Below are 11,845 nucleotides of genomic sequence, written 5' to 3' on the forward strand. Positions count from 1 at the left end.
GATTTAACAAATTTATTCTTTTTTCTCACTATTCGGGGAACAGACACAGTTTCTATAGGACAAGCTATATGTTTGCGTCTATTAGTATGGTGGGTTGTATTGTGGCTAATATCTAAAGAATCTAAGGTATGACTTACCGCCAGTCAGATGGTTCTTAGTGTCCTGGAGATGTTGTCAGAGAGGATCGCTGCTCCAGCTCTGCTAGGGTGCAGGCCATCGGTGTGGTAGAGCCTAGGACGCTCCCAGAAAACATTCCAGTTATCAACAAAGGGTAATCTCTGTTGTTGACACCAAGATTGCAACCATTCATTAAAGGCAAATAATCTACTGAACCTCTCGATTCCTCTCTGAAAAGTGGTCCAGATACGACGATCTTTGTCGTGGGCGATGTGCTGCGGACCTTCTCAACCCTATTTAGGATCTCCGTCTGCCTCAGCCTGATGTCGTTTGTGCCAGCATCAACACTGAGAGTAACAGCTCCCAATGTCTCTTACACACACACACACAGGCTATTAACTAAACAAAGATTTATACAAAATGATTATATTTTGTAACAGGAAACAATTAACAACAATTAACTACAAACCGGACTCCAAAAAAGTTTGGACACTATACAAATCGTGAATAAAAACTGATGGAACAAGTAGCAAAAAGTAAATTTAAGCATAACGAGGAGCTGGAAGACCAATTAACACTAATTAGGTCAATTGGCAACATGATTGGGTATAAAAAGAGCTTCTCAGAGTGGCAGTGTCTCTCAGAAGCCAAGATGGGTAGAGGATCACCAATTCCCACAATGTTGCGCAGAAAGATAGGGGAGCAATATCAGAAAGGTGTTACCCAGCGAAAAATTGCAAAGACTTTGCAGTTATCATCATCAACTGTGCATAACATCATCCAAAGATTCAGAGAATCTGGAACAATCTCTGTGCGTAAGGGTCAAGGGCGTAAAACCATACTGTATGCCCGTGATCTCCGGGCCCTTGAACGACACTGCACTATAAACAGGAATGCTACTGTAAAGGAAATCACAGAAGCCATTTCTAAGCAAGATCCACAAGCTCTTTTACTGGGCCAGGGATAATTTAAAATGGAGTGTGGCAAAATGGAAGACTGTTCTGTGGTCAGACGAGTCACGATTCGAAGTTCTTTTTGGAAATCTGGGACGCCATGTCATCCGGACCAAAGAGGACAAGGACAACCCAAGTTGTTATCAACGCTCAGTTCAGAAGCCTGCATCTCTGATGGTATGGGGTTGCATGAGTGCGTGTGGCATGGGCAGCTTGCATGTCTGGAAAGGCACCATCAATGCAGAAAAATATATTCAGGTTCTAGAACAACATATGCTCCCATCCAGACGTCATCTTTTTCAGGGAAGTCCCTGCATTTTTCAACAAGATAATGCCAGACCACATTCTGCATCAATCACAACATCATGGCTGCGTAGGAAAAGGATCCGGGTACTGAAATGGCCAGTCTGCAGTCCAGATCTTTCACCTATAGAGAACATTTGGCGCATCATAAAGAGGAAGGTGCGACAAAGAAGGCCCAAGACGATTGTACAGTTAGAGGCCTGTATTAGACAAGAATGGAAGAGCATTCCTATTTCTAAACTTGAGAAACTGGTCTCCTCGGTCCCCAGACGTCTGTTGAGTGTTGTAAGAAGAAGGGGAGATGCCACACAGTGGTGAAAATGGCCTTGTCCCAACTTTTTTGGAATCCGGTTTGTAATTAAAAATTAATGAATGTTTTAAAAAAATCTACACATTCTGTTCAGTCTCATTTTCAGTCCTTTATAATGTGTGTGTGTGTGTGTTTTGTTCTACAGATATAGATGAGTGTGTGGACGGATCTCACACGTGCCTCTATAACCAGGTGTGTTTGTGAACACAGTTGGAAAATATCGGTGTGAGGTGAAGTGTGGGCCGGGATTCAAACCCAGAACCGCCGGTACTGAGAACATAAGCAGAACCGATGGCTGTGAAGGTAGAATTTTAATGACATCACTTCCTTTTCCTACAGAGATGTTGTGTTAATTAGGCTCCACATGTTTGCCTGGTCCCTGAAATGCTGTCTTTTTGTGATCGTAAAAAAGGCATCTGGCCAACATTTCTAAATTACAAAGTCCCGGATGTGTTTTGATTTTGTCTTGAAATTATAAAACTTATGAAAGAAATTCATAAAAGTTGCATTAAAATTGAATGTCCTATCATTGGTCATGTAATAATGTCAGATCTTTTTTTCTTTTGTCGTAGTTCATGAACTTTGTGTGTTTTGTGTGCCTAAGCTTAATTAGGCTATTGTGCATGAATTTTGTGTCCAGCGCGCAGCAACTCTCAGTGATTGGTCTAAGCGCACCTCCTGTGTAAATACGCCACATGCAATTCAGATCTTCATCTGCTTTGTCTTCTGGCTGTTCCCTTTCAGGGGTCGCCATAGTGAATCATCTGCCTCCATCTAACCCTATCCTCTGCATCCTCTTCTCTCACACCAACTAACTTCATGTCCTCTCTCACTGCATCCATAAATCTCCTCTTTGGTCTTCCTCTAGAACACCTCTAAACGTCATCACCTGTTGCGCTTTGTAGAAGACCGACGGGTCTAGTCCGAAACCGCCGTCTGCAGTGAGCTTTGTAGTACATTCAGGCACCTGTTCATTAACATATTGTGTGAGTAACTGTGTTTGTATGTACACGCATGTAAAAAGTCCAGCACGTTAACACAGTCACTAGTTTACTGTTCGCAAATCCACTATTGCACAAAATATTCTCTAACAAAGCGGACGTCAAATCAAGGAGGCGAGGACACAGACAATTACATCATCTGCACAAGGTGACGTTACAACAAGCCAACATCTGTTTCCCCCGTACACACAACACCACTGAAAACGGAGTTTTGGAAAATCTTTACTTTGGACAGAGTTTTGCGTTTGCATGTGGACGAAAGGCAAAAACTGTAAGAAAAATCTTAGTTTAAAAAAATACCTGGCTACATACATATGTACAATACATGGCCTAAGTTGTAGAGAATTACTGGTCACACCACTGTCTTGAACACCTTTCTTTTTATTCTCGCTGATACTCGTTTATCATGCAACACACCTGCCACTTTTCTCCACCTGTACCAACCTGCCTGTACACCCCTCTTCACCTCTTTTCAACACACACCGTTGCTCTCGTTGTCTCCAAGTACTTGATGTCCTGAACCCTCTCTACCTCTGCTCTCTGTAGCCTCACCATTCCACTTGGGAATCTCTCAATCACACACACAGATGTATATTTTTTTGGTTGCGGCTAACCTTCATTCATCTGCTAGAGCGTACCTCCACCGCTCTAGATTTTCCTCCACCTGTTCCTTGGTGCAGGAACTCACACTCACACACACACACACACTCACTCACACACACACACTCACACACACACACACACTCACACACTCACACACACACACTCACACACACACTCACTCACACACTCACTCACACACACACACTCACACACACACACACACTCACACACACACACACACACACACACACACACACACACACACACACACACACACACACACACACACACACACACACACACACACACACACACACTCTCGCCTTTACAAACCCCCCTCCCACCCCCTCCTCCTCTCGGCTTCACACACATAGACACTCTCTGCCTTACACAGAGGTCTTTTCAAAGGTAAAGTGCCGGTTGATTAAAAAAAAAAAAAACATTTTACAGCAGTGATTTCGTTTCGCTCATGTGAGTGTGACTAGTGATGTTCCTTGCTAATTTTTCCGATAAAACAGTCTCTCCATTAATGTGTGAATTTTCTTTTTAAAAAATATCTTTCATTTTTGTGAAGCTGCTTTGAGACAATGACCATTGTTAAAAGAGCTATATAAATACAATTGAATTGAATATAATCGTTCATATATTTATGGTTTTGGAGTCATTTATTTACGTCAGTACTTTTAACATTATTGTCACAAAGCAGATTTACATAATGTACATAAAATATGTCTGTAATTAGTGAGTCAGAGGTGACGGTGTTGAAAAACACATGAGGAAGAGGAAGAAACCTTAAGGGGAACCAGACTCATAGGGGTGATTCCAGATAAATCATTTTCATCTTTATCTGTGTGCTACAATGTCAGCAAGTGTAGTTATGTCACTACGAATTAAACAATAGAGACGGGGGGTGAACTATTCAGTTTTGTGTCACAGTTCTTTTATGTATCGCCTCACTCACAACTACAAGATTGATTTTTATTTTTTTGATTAATTATTTTTCATTTATATATTTTTGCATTTGAGGTGGTAAAATGTTGCAGGTTCTCTCTAACCCTATTGGTCAATAGTTCTCAGTCCTGTCTGTTAGGGCAAATCATTTCCTAAGTTTGTTTATATTTTTCAAATCAGAATCGGCACCTATGATGTGGATCATCAGGGATCACACAATACAGTAATATCACAATTGATATTACTGTATTGTGTGATCCCTGATGATCCACATCCGAACTAAACAATGATCATCAGCCTCAGACTTATTATTGAATTTGTTTTAACTTAAAGAAGTTATTCAGTGATCAGTGATGGAGTGACTGCTCTTAGCAAATGAAGACCAAAGGCTACCCAAGGAGGAACATCATGTGTTGTACAGTAACCTTGTAATGATTTATTTCCTGTCCAGCCTGGGCCATGCTCCGCAGCGGGGAGGGATTTAGAGATGACTAAAACTTCAGACAGAAGTATCAAGGTCACAGATATCTCAGGAGTAGAGTGTGTGTGTGTGTGTGTGTGTGTGTGTGTGTGTGTGTGTGTGTGTGTGTGTGTTTTGGAGAGAGAGGGAAAATATTCCTTCCCGCCCACCGTAAGTGTCTTTCTGCATCAAGCTGCCCTTATACATTCTCAAAAAAACATCAAAACAAGCTCACCATCTGTAAAGGACGTGTGTGTTGTATTTGAGGATATGGATGAGCATACGGAGCTCATATGTTTATGTTGGCTGTGTTATATGAATTAAAGTTGGGTGTGAGTGTGTACAATTGCATTGTGTTAATTGAAGCTGTGCTGTTTGCCCTCATTAGATGTGGATGAGTGTGTGGAGTCGTCTGTGTCTCCCTGCCAGCATCAGTGCTTTAACACACTCGGCTCATTCCGCTGCAGCTGCCTGCCTGGATACCAGCTGGTGGGACATCGCTGCTTTAGTCAGTGTGTGTGTGTGTGTGTGTGAGAGAGAGAGAAAGAGAGAGACCAGCATAATGTAAAAAGTCACTGTGCCTCACAAAAAAAAAATATATATATATATATATATATATATATATATATATATATAGTGAAAAATGTAATTTTCTTTTGGAATTTAATTTTCAAAAAGTGAAACTTTTATACATTCTAGATCTATTACATGTAAAGTTAAATATTTCAAGCCTTTTTTATTTAAGACCAGGTTACTTTGATAGCAGCCTTCAGCTCGTCTGTATTGATGATTTAGGTGATTCCCAACATCCAACAGTACAGAAATTCTCTATAGGGTTCAGATCAGGTGAGTTTACTGGCCCCCCAAGCACAGTAATATCACGGTCAGTAAACCAGTTAGTGTTAGTTTTGGCATTGTGGGCAGAGGGCTGCTCGAAAAGGACATCAGCATCTCCATAAAGCTGGTCAGCAGACAGAAGCTGTGTTGATGTTGGACCTGATAAAACACTGTGGACCAACACCAGCAGATGACACGGCACCTCAAAGCACACCGAATGTGGAAGCTTTAGACTGAACTTTAAGCAACTTCTGTGCCTCTCCTCTCTTCCTCCAGACTTTGCGATCTTGATTTCCAAATGAAATGCAAAATTTACTTTCATCTGAAAGGAGGACTTTGTGGTTCAGTTGGTCCAGTGGTCCAGTTGTCTTTCTCTTTAGCCCAAGTAAGATGCTTTTGATGGTGTCTCTGGGTCAAGAGTGGCTTGATACTATTTAATTCAATTCAATTCAATTTTATTTGTATCGCGCTTTTAACAATTGTCATTGTCACAAAGCAGCTTTACGACAATGACAAATGTTAAAAGCGCGATACAAATAAAATTGAATTGAATTATTTATATGTATAAAGTTTGTATGGAATGTGAATGTGTATGAATTAAAATGATTAAGCCAAGGGCGACAGTGGCAAGAAAAAACTCCCTGAGATGGTAATAGGAAAAAACCTTGAGAGGAACCAGACTCAATCAGGGAACCCATCCTCATCTGGGTGAAACAGAAAGCAGGAATTGATCTGCATTCATACTGTGTGTTAGTTGGCAGGCCATTCAGTTATAACAGTAAATGTTAATTGATGTTAATATGGAGTCCAGGTAGTTATTTGAGACTTGTAGGAAATTCCAGTCCTGAACTATCGAGCAACTGCAGCCATGTCAAGTCCTCAGAGAAACAGCTGTCAACATTTGAGGCCAGAACCGTCTTCATGGTAGAGTGAAACCATCACCAGACACCAGACACATCCCAAAGAGACACACGTCCATGAGTCCCCCAGATCTGCTCCTTTACCTAAGGCAAATCTATTTATAAAAATGCTTGGCTAAATAAATAGGTTTTTAGCCTGGACTTAAACACTGAGACTGTGTCTGAGTCCCGAACACTATTTGGAAGACTATTCCATAATTTTGGGGCTTTGTAAGAAAAAGCTCTGCCCCCTGCTGTAGTTTTCATAATACGCGGTACTGACAAGCAGTCTGCATCCTTTGATCAAAGTAGGCGTGGCGGATCGTAAGACACTAGCAGTTCACTCAGATACTGCGGCGCGAGACCATTTAATGCTTTATATGTCAAGAGTAGTATTTTAAAATCAATGCGAAATTTCACAGGGAGCCAATGAAGTGAAGATAAGATAGGGGTGATGTGCTCATATCTTCTGGTTCTAGTGAGGACTCTCGCTGCTGCATTCTGGACTAGCTGAAGCTTATTTATGCATCTAGCTGAACAACCAGACAGTAAGGCATTACAATAGTCCAACCTAGAGGTGATAAAAGCATGAACTAGTTTTTCTGCGTCGTTTAGCGACAATATATTTCTTATCTTGGCAATATTTCTGAGGTGAAAGAATGCTATCCTGGTAATATTATCTACATGAGCTTCAAATGAAAGGCTGGAATCTATAATCACACCAAGGTCTTTTACTGTTGCACTTGATGGAACAGGAAGGCCATCTAAAGTTACAGAGTGATCTAGAATCTTACTTCTAGCGATGCAGCAGTTGTAGCCCATTTCTTGAAGAATTGCCTCAAGCAGTAATTGTGAAAAGGAAGCGTATGTGAGTGAAACATTTCCTCCTAATGAGCCACTACTGTAAGACAACACAAGAGGGTGTGATATATACGTTCTACAGAGATCTTAGAAGATGTTTATATGTTTATGAATAATCTGTCAAAAATTAACCATAAAAAAACTTTTTTTACCTTTTTTATTTAAAGACTGAATTGTTTTCATTGGTTAAAGATTTTTAATGATCTTTTATTATTGTGTGTGTGTAGATATAATTGAGTGTTTGAGGAGTGTATGTCTCATGTAAGTGTGTGAGTGTGAGCAAACTGTAAGGATTAAAAATTCCTGAATTGAAAGGGTGATTATATATTGTGATAAATGTGTTTGTGAAGTAGGACAAAAGGTTTTAGCAAACAGTGAACACCTCAGATACACTCTGTATTCGTGACTACACTGTTCGAGACTGAGCAAACGTTCTGTCCCTGTCAGAGCTGTAAGAGGAAAACCAAGAGAAAAACTTAGGCCTTGCGGGGAAAAAACTTGTGGGGAAATTTTAGCATTTCTTCATAAACCACAAAAAAACGTCCTTTAATCTGACGTTGTGCAGTCAGAAGGTGAACCCAGTAGCGGCGGTGATTTTTTTTCTCTCCCTACGTCGCCGTATTACGAGAATTTTTAAAACAAAAAGATTAATGTCTAATATAGCAAAATGGTCCATATTAAAAGGAGGCACCTAAAATAAAACGACAAGGTCTTTCATATCCAGTTCCCAACACACTGCCTCCACAGGTTAACATACAAACTACAATTTGGGCTGCAGGCTGGCGTTAGACAGAGACAAACGAACGTCGGTGTAGAAGTCAATCAAGCACCACTACAAAATGCAACATAAATGTCTAGGATGTTTAGAGCACGTTCGTTTGTCCAAAGATTTTACGCCCCGTGTGAACAAGGCCTAACAGAGGAAAGCAAGAAGGGGCAAATACTTTTTTTGGAGCAGACTTCACCACGTTAATGAGTGAGATGTTCTGAGTATTGTACTCAGTTATTGGGGTATTAGTGTAACGATATCTATCACACGTGTGTTTCAGATGTAGATGAGTGTAAAGACGGCTGTCACATGTGTCGCTACAGCCAAACCTGCCAAAACACACTTGGTGGATATGTGTGTGTGTGTCCAAGAGGCTACCGCTCTCAGGGTGTGGGCATACCGTGTGTAGGTGCGTCTCAGTGACACAGTCACGATGAGAGGAAACACACCATACACACACACGCACACCGTACCACACACACTGCACTACAGTACATACATCACATCACACACCACACACACACTGCACCCCAGACCACATTAACCTCCACACACATCACATTACATGCTACATGCCACCCTACAGCACACCACTTCACACATCCATACACCACCACACCATGTGGCCAGTGTGTTACTCTCTCTCTCTCTCTCTCTCTCTCTCTCTCTCTCTCTGGTGTGTTAGATGTTGATGAGTCCGTGAGTGCTGAAACGTACATGGTAGTTTTCCGGTGTTTGTGTCCCCCGTGGACTTTCCTGCTGATGAACGGCCACTCGTGTGCTGGACTCGAGAGAGGAAGTGTGTTTAGTAATCGAACTTGGGTTCGAGCGGGACTTCAGCCCCAGTTGGTGTCCACAAGAGGTCAAACACTAACACTGCTACAGAACACGCAGCAGGGAGCACCATGGAGCAACTTACACACCTGCCCTACTGGGTATACAAGCAAAGCCGGTAGCTGTGTGGGTGAGTCCTACATAATAGAAATAGAACAAAGAGGGAGCATGGACTTGTTGCATGATTTCTTTCATGTATGTATTAACGTTCTGTAATTCTGCTCCTCCTTCTGCTTAGACATTGATGAGTGTGTGATTTCAGTGTTTTTGCCCTTCAGGGTATCAGCTGATGTCCAACGGTCAAACATGCAGAGGTACTCCATTCAGGTCACATGACCATGCAAAGTTCATTATATTCACACATTCATGGTTTTACATTCGATTGTCTGCAGCATGTATTGGATTAACATAAACTGAACTTTTTATAAAAGTTTTTTTCTAAAATATAAATTGTCAGTAAGCTGCAGTGTGAATTAATCGTGTCTCAACACTGTACCATTTCAGATATTGATGAATGCCTTGAGCACAGTGTGCAGTGTGGACCAAACCAAATGTGCTTTAACACGAGGGGGAGTTATCAGTGTTTGGACACTGCATGTCCTGGCAGCTATCACAGAGGAGGTCCAGGGTAAAAAAAAAAAAGAAAAAATATATATAAATATAAAATACTATTTCAACACTTAATAATGTGTGTGAGGTGCAAAGAAAGTAAAAATTAAACTTCATCTGACCTTGCCTTAAATTTAACCATGTTTAAATTAATGGTGATGAGCAGTGTGTTAGATTGCATGGTGTTGAACAAATTTGAAAACAATATGTGTTTGATATGAACGAACAAAAACGAATGAATCAAAACCTGATTGGTCCTCTTCTCATCCACAGACTGTGCTACAAGCCATGTTCTCATGGGTGTGCTGCGGGATCGTCTCTCCTCCTTCAGTATAAACTCATCACAATCCTCTGGGAATTCCAGCTCAACACAACGTCATCCGACTGTCAGCATTTTCCGAGTCTGGTGTTCTTCAGGAGAGAACATTATTCACCACTCGCCCTTTAAATCAGTCTGGTCTAGTGAAGCTGAAGGTCCAAGCAACCACGCACAACCAGCAAGGACAAATCACTTACCAGAGTTTATTCATTATCTACATCTCAATTTCTGCTTATCCATTCTGATCCCTCTATCTCCAGTTATTCACACGTATCCCTCCACCTTCACTCGTCCACCAACATCATTAGTTAGCGTTTTATCTTATCAAAACTGATTTAATTTTTTTTTAAATATTCTTTATTGGTTGAATATTTTTCCGATTCTTTGTTATTATAAGATTGTTTGTCAGAATTACAATAGGTGTTTAAATGTTCACCTCTCAGTGCTCTGTGATGTTTTTCAGTGTGGATTAATGTGTGTATGATTCAGATTTAAACACCTCAGTGTCACTGCTGGTTGAAAAACTGAGCTGCAGCAGTAAGAGGTGTGTAATAAAGAGCAAGTGTGTTTTAAAGCTTAGCCGCTTCACTTTAACGCACAGACTTAATGTAATCAGGCAGGAAGGAATTTTTTTTATACAAAATACATACATTGGTCAGATAGAGCAAGTAAACTAGTTGTTATTATTAATATTAGACAGTTCTTAACCCAGCGGCACAGTGGTGTAGTGGTTAGCACTGTCACCTTGCACATCCAGGGTCCGGGTTCGATTCCCGGCCAGGCTCAATTCCCGTCTCTGTGTGCATGGAGTTTGCATGTTCTCCTCGTGCTTGGTGGGTTTCCTCTGGATATTCCGGTTTCCTCCCGCAGTCCAAAGATATGCAGGTTAGGCTAATTGGTGTTTCCAAATTGTGTAGAGTGTGTGTATGTGTGTGTGCCCTGTGATGGATTGGCACCCTGTCCAGGGTGTACCCTGCCTCGTGCCCCAAGCCTCCTGGGACAGGCTCCCCACGACCCAGACTGCAGAATAAAGCGGTATAGAAGATGAGTGAGTGAGTTCTTAACCCTGTGTTAGTAGTGTCAGCACTCTTCTTAGCTGTTTTCTTTGCATGATGCAGGACAATAAAATATCTTTGCTACACCCACTGCTGACATGGTTGTGTAAGAAAGGAGAAGCTCCTCACTGCATCAGTTAGGGTTAAATAACTTGTACCAGCTGAACTGTATTTTATACCGGCAGTACTCATCCAACGGAAGACGGAAGTTTGTTTTTGATCCTGCAGGTAAATATTTCTGTTCGACCGCAAAACCTCCAAATGAATATAATGACAATCATTTTCAGATTTTTTTATTCTTATTTTCCAGTTTTCTGTGGCGTCCGGTCTGAATTTCTACTTTATTATGAATGGAGCTGTGTTTATTACAAAACTAATAGCTGCGAGAGACGGACAGTTTTTCCCCTCACTTTTAATCAAATACAGAAATAATTTGTAATTAGTTTTTGTGAGAATAAATTTCTCACATAAAACAATAAAATAAAATGTTGCATTATTTAGTCTCTGTCCTTTGTCATCTACCTTCTCATCTACACTACATGTTTACGTTTACATTCTGGACCATTGCACAAAGACACTTTTTCTATGCATAGTTGCACACCATTACATATCTATTTGTACAGTATATTTCTATTTTAAGTTTCTATTTTTCCTAGTTAAATTTTATTTTTATTTTTTTTAATTTAATTTTTCTATCGTATTTCTTTTATTCATATTTATTACTTATTATAAGCTTTAATTCTCCTTTTAAGGTCACTGGCAGTCGTATAAGCATTTCACCACATTTCGTACTGTGTATGATTGTGTATGTGACAAATAAAATTTGAATTTTATTTGATTTTTAAACAAATCTGGGGAGCTACATGGAACTCTGATCTTCAAGCACATATCTGAGTGATTTCTCTGTCATGATTTCAGTTCCAGCTTCTGTGATCACCTTATTGTTATTGTCGCAGGTGAGATT

General features: G+C 40.6%; 1 protein-coding gene across 1 annotated transcript; it reads left to right on the forward strand.

The window, feature by feature from the left end:
• The first annotated feature begins 4,725 nt into the window (after window positions 1-4,725).
• Window positions 4,726-10,826, forward strand: LOC128511710 (hemicentin-1-like). Its single transcript, XM_053484691.1, has 7 exons — window positions 4,726-4,747; window positions 5,087-5,206; window positions 8,345-8,473; window positions 8,750-9,028; window positions 9,177-9,212; window positions 9,403-9,526; window positions 9,781-10,826. Exons 1-7 carry the CDS (start codon window positions 4,726-4,728, stop codon window positions 9,953-9,955), a joined length of 885 nt encoding a protein of 294 aa, XP_053340666.1. The 3' UTR covers window positions 9,956-10,826.
• The last annotated feature ends 1,019 nt before the right edge of the window (window positions 10,827-11,845 follow it).

The sequence above is a fragment of the Clarias gariepinus genome, chromosome 23 (genome assembly GCF_024256425.1).
Source record: "Clarias gariepinus isolate MV-2021 ecotype Netherlands chromosome 23, CGAR_prim_01v2, whole genome shotgun sequence".
Classification (NCBI taxonomy): domain Eukaryota; kingdom Metazoa; phylum Chordata; class Actinopteri; order Siluriformes; family Clariidae; genus Clarias; species Clarias gariepinus.

Coding starts and splice junctions, on each gene's coding strand:
- LOC128511710 (XM_053484691.1), top strand. CDS start 4,726: ATGACTAAAACTTCAGACAGAA. Junction 5,207..8,344: donor GGTGGGACATCGCTGCTTTA/GTCAGTGTGTGT, acceptor CGTGTGTTTCAG/ATGTAGATGAGTGTAAAGAC. Junction 9,527..9,780: donor TATCACAGAGGAGGTCCAGG/GTAAAAAAAAAA, acceptor TCTCATCCACAG/ACTGTGCTACAAGCCATGTT.